At 43.0% G+C, this 17,991-nt stretch overlaps 1 protein-coding gene across 3 annotated transcripts in view; it reads right to left on the reverse strand.

The window, feature by feature from the left end:
- Positions 1-601: 601 nt before the first annotated feature.
- RNF130 (ring finger protein 130) overlaps positions 602-17,991 on the reverse strand; it is a 55,823-nt gene continuing 38,433 nt past the window's right edge. For 2 of the 3 annotated variants that reach the window (XM_030957158.1, XM_030957159.1), the window contains one exon: positions 602-7,332. In XM_030957158.1, coding sequence (XP_030813018.1) covers positions 7,223-7,332 — 110 coding nt within the window. In that variant the 3' untranslated portion in view covers positions 602-7,222. Of the gene's footprint in view, positions 7,333-13,372; positions 13,561-16,252; positions 16,347-17,991 lie in introns of those variants that run through there. The other variant, XM_030957156.1, reaches the window with a different exon arrangement.

A 17,991-nucleotide genomic window follows, 5' to 3' on the forward strand; every position in this document is an offset into this window, starting at 1 on the left:
AGAAAACACTGACATCTGCCATCTCTGTGCTTATTGCCCAGCTCTCAGGAAGGCAGGAATGCCATGGTTTTTTTAGACTAAATCCTTTAACCCTGGATGATCTATCTTTGTTAGTGCAGTGCCCTAATCCCAGCTGGAGCCCTTGTGCACTACTCTAATATAAATATTTATTAGCTGGCTCAGGCTGCAGGGCTGTGCCTTCACCTCAATGGCATGGCTGTTTCTGGGGAGCAGCAGGGTGGTTTCTGAAGGCTGGGTGTCTTGTGGGAAGGGTTTGAGCACTGGGAGAAGATGCTGAAAGATCGTATTTAACTATTGCTCTTCTTGCTCACTCTGTCCCATCTTAAAGGTCACAAAAACTGTGAGAAGATGGATTTATGTCTCCAGCATATTCATAACCCACTTTGAACCATGTGGCCCTCAATGGCCTTGGATTTCTAGGCAGTAGAATAAAAATAAAAATACAGCAAAATAAAAACCAAAATTTATATCAGAGTGGGAAAAATCCTCTCTGAAAATGGATCTATTGACAAAGTTATTCCACACTACCCTCTAAGACAGATTTATAAGAAATGCTGGAGGAACTGGAGTCACTGGGTGGTGCTTTAACTCTCCCATATTTTCAGACACCAAACTCACAAACTCCATACTTTTAAACTGCTTTTTATTGAAATGTAGTACATTAGCAAACCCTAACTAGTCGGTATACACTATGAACATACTGGCATATACCACGTAACTACAATACAGTGTTATACTTACATCAAAACACGTCAACAAGTTCTGCTGCTGGCAAGCTACACCTCCACAGGGGCTGGAGAGCTCTGGCTGCTGGGAGGGCACTGTGTGTCCCTGTGTCCCTGCAGTGTCCCCAGACCCTTGGCAGCTGCTGGCGTGTTCAGGTTACCTGGTCACACCGGTGTGACCCACCTGGCAGCAAGCCAGTTCAAACAGACTCTTCATTTTACACGCACGCAAATTGGGGTTTTTGTTGTTGTTTGCTGCAGTCTCCTGTGCCCAAAGGTCGGGGGGTCCCCTCTCTGCTGAGATAAAATGATCCTGTTTTGGTGGAGTCAGTGCATAGTTAGCCATGGCCTTGGGCAGGTGATCCTGGACAGGCACAGGTCATCCAGAGAAGCTTTCAGGATTTAACATCTACTTGCAAACTGCAGCAGGGCTGATGGGACAAGCAGAAGAGCAATGCTACCACTCCTTTTGCTCCAAAAGGTTATTCCCTTTTATAGGAGCAGTGCAACAGACCTTACCAGTGCTGGGAGCTAAGCCGAGACATACAGGGTGGGGAAAATCTGCCTGCTGATGTGGTGGCACAGGGAAAGTCTCTCATTCATGTAGCACCTTCCAGCACAAGCAGAAAGCAACAGGCTGGGGCACTGCCGTGCTGGGACCTCATGAACCTGCACCAGGAGCTTTGCTTTTACAGCCCCAAACACTCTATTACACATTCCTGGCTTAACAGCAGCAAAGAACAAGTTTACTTTCACGCCCAGACTTTCCTGTGCTGGAGCATGGGAGGGTTGCTGTTTTCTGTATGATCCTCCCTCCCAGTGCGGCCCAGTCTGGGTTACCAGCCCAGTAAGGCTGCGGGCAGCTACGGCTCTTACTGCCCGAGACAGTGTGAGGGTGTTACAGACACAGGCACGGGGGATCCACAGCACATCTGATGATCTATGCCTTAACATAGCCCTGCAGAGCTGCTCTGCTGGGACTTAATGGCTCTTTCCCCCCACAAGGGGTTTGGGCAGCTGAAGATCAAGTCAGAGCCAAGCAAAGGCGAGCCCTGGAGTATGTGAGAAGCAGCAAACAAAAAAAAAAAAAAAGCAAATGGCACATAAATGCACACAGCTGAGCTCAGGGAAAAGAATAAAAGCTCCTGGCTCCTGAGGGGCTTCTGGATACAAGTGGAGAAAGGAATAGCCCAGCAGGAGTGAGGGAGCTTTCACATACACGTCCATCTGATTTCTGGGCTGCAAACCCCCAGTCCCAGCTGTATGACACTAGCTAATGTTACACCTCAGCCTTGCATTGAAATCACTCCAAGCACCTTCAACTTTCAATAAAACATTATGTAGTTCTTACTTTGTAGGAATATTAATACTTAATTATTAACTCCTTAGGAAAAAGATTATTTTTGGGCAACAATTTTGGCCCTGAAGCCCAGAGACCCTGGACATTATTGCGGTAAGAAAGAAAAGATATTCAGATGTTATTGCACAACCTACACATCCATTTCTGAGCATCTTCATGAGGCTAATGGGCAGAAGAGCAAAAGGATGCTCCATTCAGTGATCCAGAGAATGAGCATCCCACAACAACAGCCCAGATCCCACACACCCTGCTTTGGCTGAGCACAGCCCACCAGGAACCTTTGGGCTCCCACAGATTGTGACTGGTTTGGAGTGATGCATCCCCTTGGAGGGGCTGGCTGGCATGGTGATGGCACAGTGAGGCTATGGCACAGTGATGAAGAAGATGTTGGAGAACAGATGGACAGCAGTGCCTGCACAACAGGGACCTTCACCCAGCTCTCCAGAGGAGGAGGAAACCAGTAGTAACTGATGGAGTGCAAATGGTGAGATTAGAATTAAAGAGTGTCTGGGAATGTTGCAGGCTTTAAAAAAGGCTAGGTTAATGAAAGACAGATAACAAGGTGTCAGTTAACAGTGCTTTGAAAAGGCTCTGTGACCAGATTTCATCCCCCAAAAAAGCACTTTGCAAGCACCAGGTAAAACTGACACGCCCTTGTGAATTTGGGGTTTTTGGCCAACATCTCAGGACATCACTGGCTGGGGGTTACAGAGCATCATGGCTCTGCATCAGGAGCAAAATCCCACCTGGAATCCTGCTCTTGTCACTGCATCCCACAAGGAAGGGGTAGGGAGCACAGCTTTTTCTCTTAATTATTTCAAAGACAAGGGGAAAAAAGCAGATATGAGCACCAGCATATTGAAGTGCTCTCTACCTCTCTCCTGATTTCCCCCCAGTCTGTTTAGCTGGAACATCTTCCCCTCTCTCACTCTCTTCCCTGCTCACCAGTTTCCACCGAGTGTGCCAGAGCTGAGGCTGCCCTGCGGTGCAGCAAGTCTAGCAGGGAAAGGAAAAACTGAAGATATCTTTAAATGTAACAACACATATGCAAGCTGTCATGGCACATCACACGCTTCTGCACCGCTCAGGCTGGAAAATTAGGTCAAGTATGGCTGGGTAACACAGGGTGAAAAAGGAGCAAAAGCTTTACTCGGGAATTTGAAGGTGTTTCCTGATGTCCCTGCCCTGAGCTCTCCTGTTCTTCTCTCCTCACCCTGCAGGGCTGGCAACAGCTCTGTGGCTCTTCCCTTTGCCCCACTGTGCCTTGGCTTCTGAGCTGCTCTGCTATTTCCTGTGCTGTAAAAAACAAATTACTATTAGCTAAGCAAAATAACAAATGTTTTTAATAATTAAGTCAACTCACTTGCCAGTAATCAGGCTGCAGAGCTGCCTGAACTTCAGCTCAACCCTTGTGCCTTCATCCTTCAGCTCATGAACTGACTGTGGCACTACCTCAAACCTAAATTGGACTGAAAAAGTCCTGGGGCCTCAGCGTGACCCATGTTTCCTGCAGAATTCCCTCTGCTTTCCAGGAGCTGGTGAAAAGCTCTTGGCTCTCCCAAGCCTTTGCACTATTTTACAAGAATGTGTTCAAAGAAAACTGATGTGTGAAAGTCTCATAACATAGTCCTAGACATGTTTATTTAACTGGTTTTGGTTTTTCTTTGGCTAATGCAGGATACCTGGCTATTCCTATAGGATCCTCAGGTGCCAGGGCAAGCATCCTAGAGCAAAGGGACAATGCAGATTCCAACACATGAGCTCACTGGAGGGAGCAATTGTGAGGGTCATTAGATAAATTTTAACATGCTTCAAATTTAATAATTAATGTTGTGTATTATAGGTAAAAAGCACACTTACAGTCTGGTTTCTTACTGGCAATTATCCTCTAAGAACACAAGCAAACCTTGATTTTACAAATGTCTTATGGGAACATGCAAAACTTTCATAGAAGAGGAAGCTGAGAAAGAGAAGGCAAAGTGTTGGGGTTTAAATACTTTAGGAAAACACTTGGAGATAAAAGGTTTTTTTTGTATGTAGAAGTCATAAACTGAATGTTTTCCTGTTAAAAGAAGCACTTTTTTTTAACCTGCAGTGCTTGGTAGGTTGTGGTATATTTTACTTCTGTGAAATGACTCAACCACACACAGCACCACTGCAGCAGAACAAGAACAACAATGCTCATCAAGCTTTTTTTATATACTGATTAATATTAAAAGGAAAACCTCAAACTTACCAGCACAGCCCAGAAAAAAATCACCCATGTTGCTGTGGTGCCTCTTCCCCATCCTAAATATGACTAACTGGGGAAGGCCTGCTCCAGCACATCCTGGCATGCACGTAGGCACTGATTGCTTGAACAAGCTTTTAATTTTTCCAGTGTTGCAAGACGTCCCAAATCCAGGATGTCAATTACAAATACCAGTTCCCCCATCCAAGATGCTACAGCACAAATCCATTTTTACATTGCTGTGCCAGACCCTGATCTCCACTGAGGCAAACTTGCCCTCCTCCTGCTTAAAGCCAAGATATTTGGTTAGAAATAAGATTTAGCAAAATACAAATTACATTAGTTATTATTTTGTCTTTAGGGGATTTGTGCTTTCTAATTTTTAATTTCCATGCCTCTTCTAGCTTTTCTGTTTATTCTGGCACACAGCTCGTGCAAATGGGCTCAGTTGGAGCTGAGAAATCATCAGGTTTGGTTTTGTGCTGAAACTGTGCCCCAGTGACATTCCCAGTGGCCTCAGGGGAAATCCCTGTGTTGGGATGGGGCAGCCCCTATGAGAAGGATTTGCTTGGGGCGTCAGCAGCCCACGCAGTGCTACAAGAGCCTGTCCTACCCAAAACCCCACCTGAGCAGCTCTGTGCTGGCTGGAAGACACTAAGACATGTTGGCATTTAACCAGGTAAGCCAGGTATCTGGGTTTATCATAACCTGACTGCCCTCATGGATAAAAACAAGCCCCATAACACCCTTGAGAGACGGTGATTTTCCTCTCAGGCGTTTGCGTTCCCAAGGCACTGCTCCCACGTGTCCCTGCTGCTCTCATAGATGTAATTATGAAAACAGGGGCTGCTCAACCAGCCCTTCTGCTGCCCCTGAGCCCTGTCCAGGTTCAGCTCAGCCAGGGGAGCTGTGCCTGGGCCCGGGTGCAGCTCAGCTGGGCTGGGATGGGGAGCTGTGCCTGGGCTCGCTGGCAGTGCCCAGAGCTGTCGCTGCCTGCCCCGCACCAGAGGAGGGATGCTGACCACGACCCGCTGCTGCCCCAGCCCGTGGCACTTCCTGTGACCTTCACTTCTGCTTTGGAGGAGAAAGTGGGTGTCAAAATTGTGCTCTTAAAAAAGTTTGGGGCTTCAGCGCATTTCCAGAGTGAGCTGAATGGCAATAAAAGTGCATTTGGTAAATATCAATGTAGGTATTATGAGAAAAACCTCCCTACACTTCACGCCACCCACTCTTGAATTATCAGATTAAATAAAGCTGACGCACAGCAACAAAAGTCAAAGCATGCTCAGCAAAGAGGCTAATTTCCTCATTTTACAGAGCTGGGTTTTTCTTTTTCTCTTGAACATCCACTTTAAATACACAGCTGAATCACACTTCAGAAAAGGATATATGTTAAGCAGACTGCTATACAATTAAAAACACTATAAAGGAGGGGAAATTCCCCTGCTTGCAAAAGCAGGTGAAATTAAAGCATGGCAGAATAAGTCTTACCTTTCTTTTTGGCTTAACTGATTTCTCAAGATTCCTATACAGAGGGTGAAACTGTGTTTCACATTACAAGGACACAAATGAGTTTCTACACCTACAGTAACTTAGACTGCAATGGAGAAAAATCCAAACATTCATTAACAGCTATGCATTGTCTGGTAGGAAACAGTAGAGCAGAAGCGCTTGCTCCTCCATGTTGGCTCATTTGAGGAACGCTGTGGATAACTTAGCTCCAGAGGTTCCTCTCTCGCTCTCCATTTCTGCATTGTTCTCTCAGAAGCTTGCAAACAATATCCATTTCCCCACCGCTTTTGTCACATGCTGGTAGAAATTGATTTTTCCTGCAGCGTGTCAAAGCAGTAGCTGCTTTCCTTTCTTCTCCTGCTTTCTGCATTCCCGTTTTTGATGTCAGTGGGAAAGGGCACAGCTCAGAGAACGTATTTGTTAAATAACTGTTGCAGATCTCAACAGGAGAGTGGGATAAGAAGCTTACCTCTTTTCTTCTTTGTGTAATGCCAACATGCTGGCTTTTAAAAAACCTCAGTGAAAAATTTGGTGGATTTTTTTACCCCCCACCCCCCCAAAAAAAAGTTACATGAGAAAGAAAGCTAATTTGATTCCTGCATATTTCAAAAAGTCTAATGGTTTTTAGGTAGATCAAGTGCTGGTTCTGTGAATGTCCTCTCTACAGAAAGAGACTCACTTGACTTCAGCACACAGAAGGACCAAAAGTATATTCTGTGTATACCATTTTCTCCTGCTTCAATCAAATTGGAGAAAAAATCCAAGTATCAAGTTCCTTGAAATCTTCCTGCAAATGCAGGTCCTCTCTGCAGCTTGAACATCAGACTGGCTCGCCACTGTCCAGGGTTAAGTGGGTTGTAGGAAACTCAATGCACTTATCAAGGTCCCTCCCTGAAGGGGTTATTTCACAGTAAGGTTATGGATTGACCGAGATATACGAGTGCTTTTACCAGTCACTGGCCATCTCCTCTACAACCAGTTCCCTTTCTGACATTGCCCAACCTTCTGGACAACTAAAAAATTGGAAACAGCAGATGCCTGTGTAAGAGACGCATTTGCAGTTCAGCACAAACTCTTAGGGCCACCGTAAAACCTCTCCTGCATCACCGCGGCTGGGCCGACACAGCTCCCCATGCTGTTACTCAGCAATTTCCATCAGACAACCTTGCTTGTCACAGCTCTTTGTCACCTCAAAGATGCCACCCTCAGAATCCACCACAGCTGGTCTTCCTCTGTGCAAACGAGAAGGCGGGTTCGTGTTCTGGAAAAAGCAGCTCTTCTTCAGACAAAGGAGATCCATGGAAAGAGTACACAACAATAGGAATGAGAAATGAAAAAAACGGAAAAAGGGCCAGGAAGGAGCATGGATTCCTTTCAGGTTTTGTTCTCGTCATACATGTCCAAGGCAGGCTCGATGGTTGAAAACTCGCTCTCGTAGACCAGGCTTCGAGGGGACAGAGAGTTACGATGGAAGAAGTGACTGCCTGCAAGAGGTAGAACAAAACCACATTAGCACCACACAGGAACAATGGAAGAACTGAATGAACCATCCTCATACCTGTGTGATGGATGCAAACACAGTACACATGGAAAAAACAGCCACCCTTCAACACAAACAGTAACAACCATATGAAACATTTCACCTCTGTTCCTCTGCTCCCCAGCCAATTTAAAGCAACTGCTTTCCATATGCATGAACAGTCACACCTCGAATGGCTCTTTCAGATAAGAGGTCAAGTCTGAGCAGGGCTGGGGCAGGCCAGAGTTTTGCACTTGGTGCTGGCTGTTGATTTACAGCCTTGTAAAGTGGAGATATGCTTCCTCAGAAGATCCTGAAATCTCTGGTCAGCACCAAAACGCTGTGCCCTGCACCAGCACAAAGTGCTTCAGCTTGGGGTCAAAAGGAAGGAGCAGGCGGAATGAGGGGGTCCCCAGGGATCATGCCAGCAATGCTGTTGGAAGCCTGACGTCCTCCAGAACTCAGCACGAGTCACCTTCTAGAAACAGCCACCTATGGATTTCCTTACACATAACCAAGGAGACCCAACCCTCTTTTCACTGGCAATAACTGAAACAAACACCACACGGCTGTTGATAAACTGGGGAATGGAAGTCTATTTTTTTTCCTTGGTGGCCTGGCATTCCTGTGGCTCTCTGAATCCACAGATGTGTTTGTGCAAGGAGCCCAGCCCTCCTGCTGTACAAACGATTCTCTCTGAAAGCATCTATCATCAGATCAGGCCCTTGGCCAAAACACTTCATTACCTGGTTCCTCGATCCCAGGGGGGATTAGCTGGGAGCAAGGCTGCTTAGATTACAGCAGCTACATGAGCCAAACTGGAGGCAACTGAAAAGCTTCCAAGTACATCAAAAAGGCATTCAACAAACTAAGGTGCCTCCAGTTTCAGGCATCAGTGAAGCAAGATGCTTAGGGAATTGTAGTTTTAGCCCTGGCAGATTTTAGCTGCTTAAATCCCCCTTTCTTTGCCAAAGTTTGAGCCCAGCCTATCCCATTTTGAAATAAAGACCTTACAGAAGACATAAGAAAATAAGAATTCAGCTGCTCCTGTCCAAAATGACTTTTTTCCTTTCCCACTCACTCACAAGATACAGACTTTGTGTGCCCTTTGCTAAAAAGTGCCCAGCAGGAAAATAGATTTGGGCAATGGATCTGCTCCTCTTTCACAAGCAAAAGTCAGTGCACACACTCATTCCACCATTTGCAGTGAGGATGGGAAGTTGTCATAAGCAAATTAATTTTTGATCTTGTAGTTAACTGAAACAAGAGTGAAATTAGTGGTTACATTGCAGTGGATTGTTGACTCTGCCAGGAGCTTGTATCCAGGTACTTGGAACAAGTGGGCTGTCTGGGAATATACTTCCAGAAGCAGTTGGTGGGGAATGATAAACACCCATTTTCTGGATCTGAATCATCCCCCAAATTTACAGGTTTCTAAAACTGGGCAATGTTTAAAATAAAACCAAATAAAATAAATAAATAAATAAATAGAGGTTGAGTGTTTAAGGAAACATAAAGCTGGATCTGTGACTTCCAGATTATCATGGTCTGTCTCCAAAAGCTGGACTTGATGACTTTAGAGATCTTTTCCAACCTTAAGGATTCTATGATTCAAGCACAAAAACCCCAAACCCCGAACCTGGGTTTTACCTCAGGAATTATCTGGTATAATTCCTGCAATGGAATTATACCAGATAAAACTGACTTCAAGACTGTGTTATGGGTCAGGATCATTTACTTTTTGATGAGTGAGTCTCATTTTGCAGTTGAAATAAGCTGTGAATATTGGATATTTCATCCCCCCTTCCTCCACCTGCTGCAATGTTACACACAACCAATGCTCAAATAAAGCAAAGGGATTCTAAAAGCTGGGTGCTGCTTTTGTTTTTATTACACAGAAATCAAACATGGGATTAGGAAGCAGACAGCCCAGGCTGTCATTTCCTCTGGGTGCACCCAGACTTCCACTCTAGAAGGTTGGAGGGAGAGATTTAATCAACAGGCAGAGCAGGTCATCTGACAAGAAGTATTTTATATTAATCTGGAAATAGACCATAGTGTATGTCAAACACCTCTAAAATTCTTTACTGTGACGTTTTTGTCCTTCTTGGCAAAGGAAATTTAAACCACCCACTTCCAGGAAGGCTGCATGTTTCCATACAGATAGACATCTCTTGGCTTCCATACCATTTTTGAGACACATCGTTCATTCTTTTCCTAATTGTCTCCTCTCCCGTCCAGTGCAGCCAGCCCAGACCTGAGACTCCAGCTGCTGCTCAGTGTTTTCCACCACTCAATCTTCAGGTGCTCCATTAACCAGGTCAGGAGCACTGCCCACAGCTTATGTCTGGAGCAGCAGGGCACAGTGACCCAGCCATGCTCCTCTTAATGCAGAAAATTGCTACTGTTTGTTTAAAAATGTGGCATTGGTCCAGCTGATAAATTTACTGAATAAATGTATTTTAAGGACAAGTAAAAACATCCGCAGTTCCAAATTCAGCTTATGAATCTGTTCTTCCTATTTTGCACTTACCAAGAAAGATCAAGATTTATCTCTTAGGTACAGAAAACAAATGGGAAAGCTGCATGCAGTTTTAATACATGAAGACAAATCCTTCAGTGCTCTCTGCCACTATTCTTCATTATATGCGTTAAAAGAACTTTCCAGATAACTTGCATTGAGTGTGAAAATAAACATACTACCCTGGAATTGATCTTTATACCTACCATAGAATGCCACCAAAGTGAGGACAAGACCAAGGCTAAAAACTCAGAGACATAGCACTGCAGGTGCACCAGGATTAAGTATCACCTGGGGTTCCCTTTCCTTCTGAAAGTATCTTAATGCCCTTAGTCATTAATCGGGGCCATCTTCTGCCACAAGCTGCAGTCCCTTCCACAGCTCCTCCAGCAAAGACTCCTTACTGTGGAAATCTGATCAGAGCACCCCCTACCTTAATCTGTTTTAGACACCCTCTCAGTTAAGGAACAGAGTGGAACTATTTCATAAAGTGCCCTTTCCAAAAAGCCAGCTTAGCAGGAAGACGACAAAGCAACTGTTGTCCATATGCATGAACAGTCACACCTCAAATGGCTCTTTCAGGTAAAAGAGGTCAAGTCTGAGCAAGGCTGGGGGAGGCCAGAGTTTTGCACTTGGTGCTGGCTGTTGATTTACAGCCTTGTAAAGCAGGGAGGTGCTTTCTCAGAAGACCCAGGAAGACATGGTGGGATGACTGGTACAACTGGAATGCTGCAACAGATGGCTAAAAATCCTTCAGAAGGGACAAGCAAGGAAGGAGACTCTTTGGGGTAGCCCTGTGGTGCTCACAGAGCCACTTCCCACGATTTACCAGCAGTCCCAGCTACCTGGGGAGCTCCCAGCTGACTGGAGGTCAGCAGATGTGACATCCAGCTACAAGAAGTGCTGGAAGGGGGGTCTAGGAAACTGCAGGCCTGTCAGCCTGACCTTGGTGCCAGGGAAGGCCATGGAACAGATCATGGCACATCCAGGACAAGCAGGGGGTCACACCCAGCCAGTGTGGGTTTAGGAAAAACAGGTCCTCTTGACCAACCTGGTCTTCTGTGACAAGGTGACCCACTCAGTAGATAAAGGAAAGGTTGTGGATGTGTCTACCTTTACTTTTGAAGAGTTTGGCACCGTGTCCCACAGCACTTTCTTGGAAGCTGGCTGCCATGGCTTGGACAGGTGCACCATACACAGGTTAAGAACAAGCTGGATGGCTCAGCCCAGAGAGCAATGGGGAATGGAGTTACATCCACAGGGCTCAGAACTGGGGCCAGCCCAGTTTAATGTCTTTTTCAATGATCTGGATGAGGAGATTGAGTGCACTCTCAGTCAGTTTGCAGCCAACACAAAGTTGGGTTGATCTTCTGGAGGGCAGGAATGCTCCAAAGATGGATCTGGATAGGCTGGATCAAGGTATTTAAAAGATACAGATGTGGCATTTGGGGACATGGTTTAGTGGTGGGCTTGGCGGTGCTGGGTTAAGGATTTGACTTGATCTTAGAGGCCTTTTGCAACCTAAGTGGTTCTATGATTCTATGAAAAACTTTGGGGATTTCCTTCTGTCTATCCAGAGTAAAAAACAAAACCAAAAAGAGTTTCTGGGATGATGTAGAGTCCATCTTTGAACATATTTATTTCATTAACAAATAAACATGCACTGATTGCCTCTAAGTAACCTAAAAAGTTGTATCATTTATTAACGCGTTGTTAGAGGCTCAAAAGAAAAACCGGAAATGATGCTGAATTATTTAAATCTTCCATGGAGGGAAATGTACAAAAAAGTCCTGTCAACCCTTTTGTTCCAAATATCACTCAACTTCTCCTTCTGCTGCTGTTCTGAAGCAGAAACAGGAACTATTATGGTGCCTTTTGCATCTGGGTCACTGCCCTGCTCACACGGTCCCTGCCCAACAGCATTAAATAGCACTTATGGAATTTTGCTTCAGGAGACAGGCACAAACTTATCAGTTTTACTACTGCTGTTGAGAGATGAGTGAAGAAAACATGTATCATAGCTTGTTCCCTAAATCATGCTCTAACCACATTCCTCCACTTTTGGCAACAACACTCAGCTGACACATGCCGTACGTTACAAGCACACAGCCCTCAAACACAGAAGGTTTGAGGGTTTTTTTCTTCTCATGAGTAAGTCCAACGGGGTTTTCCAGTCTTTCAAAATGCACTTACTGCTCTATTGATTTGTTTCCATATTTCTTTCAGAATTTCACAAGGACACACTGAAGAAGAATTCTATTAAATGCACTGAAGCTATCACATTCTTCACTGCTTATTATAAAAGCTGCCTTCTCAGCTGAAGCCTGATGGACAAATAAGAATTAAGAAACTATTTTAATGTACCATCTGGCTGTGTTCCTAAATTCTAAAAGTGCCTATACATAAAAATAAAATTAAATTAAATCCTCTAGTTCCCAGTACATAAAAAAATTAAATATCACAGCAAAATTGCTTCTCCCTGTTCATTTAATTAAATTAGAAAGCATTCACTTTCTACATCTTGATCCGAGAACAACAAAAACAACTGAACACAGAATAGTTTTTAACTTCTGTCAATTACTTGTTCCTTCCTTACTTGTTACCCTCATTTACCCATCTCATTAAGCCAAGCATTAGCATTTGGCTGCGACTCAGGCCTGTGTTTTAACTGACTGTTGTGAAATTACTCACACAGGGCTTGCATAACTTGCACGAAACAGTCAGAGTGAGGACAGTGAGATGTTTTTCCTCTGTCTCCTCATCAGTACAGAAGCTGTGGCAAGAAAGGACATGCTTGCACAGAGCTTCTACATTAAAGAGTGTTATCAATCTTCCATGATCTGAATTTGAACCAAAACTAACCCCCGCCACTGATATGAAAGGAGGCTTCACACATGGCAGAGGGGGAAATGCTGCATTTTCACTTTTATTTGGAAGGAAGAAGCGGTTTAGAGCAGCTTCACTTTTATCAAAAGGAGGGTGGGGTGAAAGTAAAAGACAGAAAAGGTTTACGAATTGTGTTTTGAGACCACAGCATTGCAAATCTCCAGCAATGCCCAGCCTCAAGGCAAAAATCATACTGCAGTGCTCCCAGGGCGACCAGGAGTGTTACAGGAGGAGAAACTGAGAAAATGTTCTTATTTCAAATTAATTCTCAGCTGGAGTCAAGGTAAGTCCATTATAGCAGAATTGACAGCTTGACCCAGCTTTTTCCTGAACAAGTTGATGTCAAATGATTGCTAACAACACTTTTTAGTCACTTCAGTGGCAGTTAAGTCACTTGACTGGCATTGTAACAAGGGCACTGCATGAGATTTCCACTACTTAGCTTGTGTCCCAAATGAATGGAGAATAATAGAGATCTGCAAAGACAAAATCATTCAAAGAAAATAAAGCACCTTGTAAAATTTACAAAATGCTCTTAGACTTGAGTACTAACACAGAAAGCCCAAGAAAAATGAAATTCTCACAGAGTAAGATTTCATAATTAAAGTTTTTTTTTTATTTCTTCACTTTTTCTTTAATACAAAGCTTTGGCATCAGCAAATTTTATGAAAAAATAGAATGTACTAAATAATTGCTTGTGCTGCATGATCGATAAATGATGCATAAAAATAGGTGTCTCTCTCCAAGGCAATCGGCTGGAAAGCGTTTCTTCAATAGCATTCTGCTCTGCAGGGCAGAAAAAAAGGAACAAAATATTTATGTTAAAGTTTATACTGCCAATACTTAAAAAAAAAAAAAACCCTCATGTAAAAGTAAGTTAGTGAAAAATGACTAATTATACAAAGCCAGAGCATTAAGAGATGTCTGTATCTGTCACATAATTCCTACAGGACAGCCAGAGGTCTGAGCACTTCTGAGCTTTTGAGGACACTCCATCTGCTACTGAAAACTTTCTCTAAGTGGTGCTATCCAACATTTGGGCTTTTTGGGCTTAAACCCACACTTACACAGTAATTTCTGACTGTTCCCTAGGAAGCAAGGCAGACTGTGCTGCTTCTGTTCCTTTCAAACACTGCCTAAAACTTTTTATTCTGATGCTGTAAGGGTATTTTGAGACCAAGAGAAAGCAGCTGGTTCCTTATTTTATCACTTAGACAATGTTTACTTTTAACATAACTATTTAAAAATGCACGTGTGTATATTTATACATACACACAAACATACATATACACCTAAAACAAACAAACATACAGCTAAATATGTATATACTCACAACTCCAGAACTAATGCTCTTAGTAACTATGTTTAAGCTGTGGGAAGGACACAGTAAAGAAAAGGTACAGGATATGTTTTTAGGTGACTTTTAAAGCAGAATATCCGGTCTTTCACTTGCATCAGTGTATAATATGGCCTCATTCTTGCTACTGTTGTTTTTCAATAAGAAAACCCCCTCACACTCATCTTGAAACACTACCATAAGAAAGGCAGGATATGCCAGCATTGCTTTTTACATGGAGAACAGCATAAAAAGCACGTATGCTGCTTAATAGAAAAAGCAATGAGAAGGAGTTGCCATATATCTGGCATCCTATTCAACATAGGAAATTCTTTGTCTGGCACTGGGAAGGTGTCAGTGAAACAATAAATCCTAGCATTAGTGTCATTTTAAAGAGGCTAAAATGAGTAATCGAATCCAGCAGCACTTGTGAAGCCTGCTCAGATCCCAAAGGATTCAGATGAAGAGCTGCCGAGGTTAAAGGCCACAGCCAAGAACCTCAGTTACACAAATAAGTGATTTTTGAAGCTCTGGTTGCTGGGTTGTGAGTTTTCTCAAGTCTGTCTCAAGCACACACTTGATGTGCTTGCATTTCAATTCCTGTCACTGAGAACAGGCGCTCTCCTTGTACCAGCACACCCTTTGTTTGTTCTGAGGGAACACGACTGTGAAAACACTTTGCTGGAGGCCCAAAGTCCCTGCCAATGTGCAGCACCTTGTCCTTGCAGTAAAAACAGTCCCAGATCCCACTGAGCAACAAAAAGAAGAGTTGTGAGGAAAGGCAGAAATGCAGCTGCTATCAGTGCCCACATCTGGATGAGACTTCATGGGCTCCAGCTCCTCCTCCTTCCCAAGGATGTGCAAGTGCCCAGCAATGCAGACATTCCTGTTCTGCAGCTCATCTTGCCCCATGCTGTCCCAAACGGCTTTTCCAGGCAGATTGAAGATTAACTATGTTCAGCTGCAGCTCTGTCACCAAGCTGCTGATTGATGGCTGCAATTTCAAGATCTTGACAAGTGGAAAAAAAAATCACTAGACTTGATGGGGCTTTTTGAAGTTCTAAAGTTTTCTTCATGAAGCCCTTTTGGAATCAGCATATGAAAAGAGGAGGAAGATTTGCAAATTAGTGGTAATCAAAAACCCCTGATGACCAATATTATGGACCCTCCTGAAAATCATTAGCTTGAGATTGCCTAAAATTTTATACTGGAGACTATTAGACATGTTTCCATCTTACTGAGGACACCTTATATTTTCCAAATAGAAAAAGGAAAAAAAATTCCAAGCCCCTCCTCTTATCTCAAAGAAAAAAAAAACCAAAGAAAATGTTTATAAAGCTGCATTTCCCAGCTGCATTTCTTTGGATCTCACCCCACTTCTGGCAGAGAGATCAGCACTTTAATCCACTTCCACACAGTGGAAACTCAGCTGTGTCAAGATGTTCAGAGACAAAGAAAGATGTTGACACTTTGCCTTCCCAAATAAAAAATTAAATTAAGATTAAACATATATTCTGAGCCCAGATATTCTGTACACCTACATGAAAATACCTAGATGTACCTGGTTAACAGATCTGCAAAATAGATTTATATGTGGCCACACACAGAATTATAAAAAAAAGACTGAAAGTCATCTGCTAGGGTAATTTCTTGTCCAGCCTGCCTGAAGGGAGGCTGGGGATTTTCAGGTTGAAAATGTGCAAACTAGGAATACAGGAATTTTTTTTTAATATGAAAGTAGACCATAAAATTGTGAGGTGAAAACTATAAAAGGTAACTGCTGGTAGTAAGTTTTGGCTCTGGCAGGTACATTTTGAATATAGGAATTTAATGGTAGAAATCTAATGTTTACCTAGAACATTGATCAAAAACTGACCATAAATATTCCCTGTTTTCCCCTTTTCATGTCTCTACTTAGCAAAGAGATTTCCTCAGACAACCCAGCTAAATATAAATTAAGAGGGACTTTACATGTTACCCTGAAACCTGCTGTTAACAGAGACACTCGTGTTTGAGAAAAGCAGGAAGTGAATTTGATTCCTTGAACACTCCATATTCCCCCTTCTACTGGTATTTATTCCTAATGTTGTCCATGACACACACCCACCAGAAATGCACAGAAACATCTGAGTATTTACTTACTCATTAGCATTCAAGCTAGCTGTGGCTTTGATGATCATGTAGCAGAGTGTAAGGGCACTGAGGAGGCCAAAACTGGCAATAATAAACCATTCTTCTGTTGACAAAGGAAAGGGAGGAAATCACTCGTGGGAGAAAGCGATGCCAATATTTCCCTCAAACACCACTGGCGGAAGGCAAGAGGCTTCTAAGCCATGACTGGCCCCAGGAGGTGAAGCAGAAGGAGGTTAAGCCACAGAGTTACTGACGGGAGAAGGCTAGCAAAGAAGAAGTGGAGAGAGGTGCAGAAAAAAAGCATGGCACAAACAGTATTTCCTGCCTGAGCCCAAGGGTTAGTGATAAAGAAGTTACTTAACAATGTAAAGTGAAATGCAGGATCAAGGGGAAGTGTAATGAGAACTCTGTCCACCCCCAAGTCAGAAAGACGACTGTCAGGTTGGGTTAGGTTTGGTGAGATGCAGTGTTTCACACAAGCACACCCCAAGTACTGTCACACTTCAACTGTGTCTTTGCCCCCTCCCTCCTGAATTTATGTTATAGTGTTATTTAAAACCCAACAAAAATCAGGATAGATTGCCCAACAGTAAAACATAACTACAGTTTTCTACTTAATAGACAGATATACCCACAGAAAAATAATTTCAATACTAGGGTAGACACATACACATATTAAATAAAAAGTAATACAAAGAAGTCTATTAAAGAATGTTCACTATTCAAAATTCTCCCCAGGATCAACCTGGCATACGGTAACAGTTCAGAATACAAACACTTCTTCTTGAACAGCTTTTGGTTTAACTCTGATGCACCAAAAAATGCATGTGTCATCCATAAATACAAACATTTCAAGAGCCCTTTCTAAAGCTTTACTTTATAAACATTGTCAGAATGAACTGTTGGTAGTTATTTCTTGTTTTACCCTGGCATCCCATCTGCGCACAAGCAGCACTACAGCTGGGAACAGACAGTAAAAAACACCTTCTGAAAAGGCAATTAGTAAAAAGTGAAAACTACAGTTTTCCCACCCATGACAAGGAAGCAGCACAGCAACAGATCTGCTCTTCTTCGACATAACTGAGTGCAAGGTGAACACTGGATGGCAAAGTGACTTACTGGCTTTGTGGAGAATCCAGATTTTGTATGTATCCAGATTTTCCCATCTCAGATCAGGACATTTCTAGATATGGACTACGTTTTTTATGATGTGAATTTTTTTTTAATGAGACATTTACTTAGCTACAGCATCTAATGAAACACTCTTATGAACTGCATTGGCTTCTCTGTCTTGTACACATGTATCAGTAGCAACCAGTGTCACTAAGTTTAAAATCTAGATCACAGATGCACATAAACAAAATACAAGCAGAAAATTAGACTATTGTACTGCATGGATTCAATTTTTCAATTCAGCCAGAAAAACAACCATTCATGCATCAAGTTGAGACTGTACAGCATATGGAAAACCGATGCAATTCCACCCAATCTGTGTGGAATTTATTATAGTGATATTGTACATTAAAAACCCTAGGCAAATTCCAGTAAGTGGAAATTTTCCATGCTACTCTTATAGATAAGAGCTTTCAAGCAGTGCAGGAACAGTTTTCTGATGTTATAAAACACTTGGACAATACTCAAATGTTGGCACATCAAATGCTTCCTTAGGTCACAAATTTTGTAAGAAAAAACACCTGCTAAGTGACGTCAGAATTCCAGTAGCAATGTTCTCAGGGGAAAAAATGTCT

The sequence above is a fragment of the Camarhynchus parvulus genome, chromosome 13 (genome assembly GCF_901933205.1).
Source record: "Camarhynchus parvulus chromosome 13, STF_HiC, whole genome shotgun sequence".
Classification (NCBI taxonomy): Eukaryota; Metazoa; Chordata; class Aves; order Passeriformes; family Thraupidae; genus Camarhynchus; species Camarhynchus parvulus.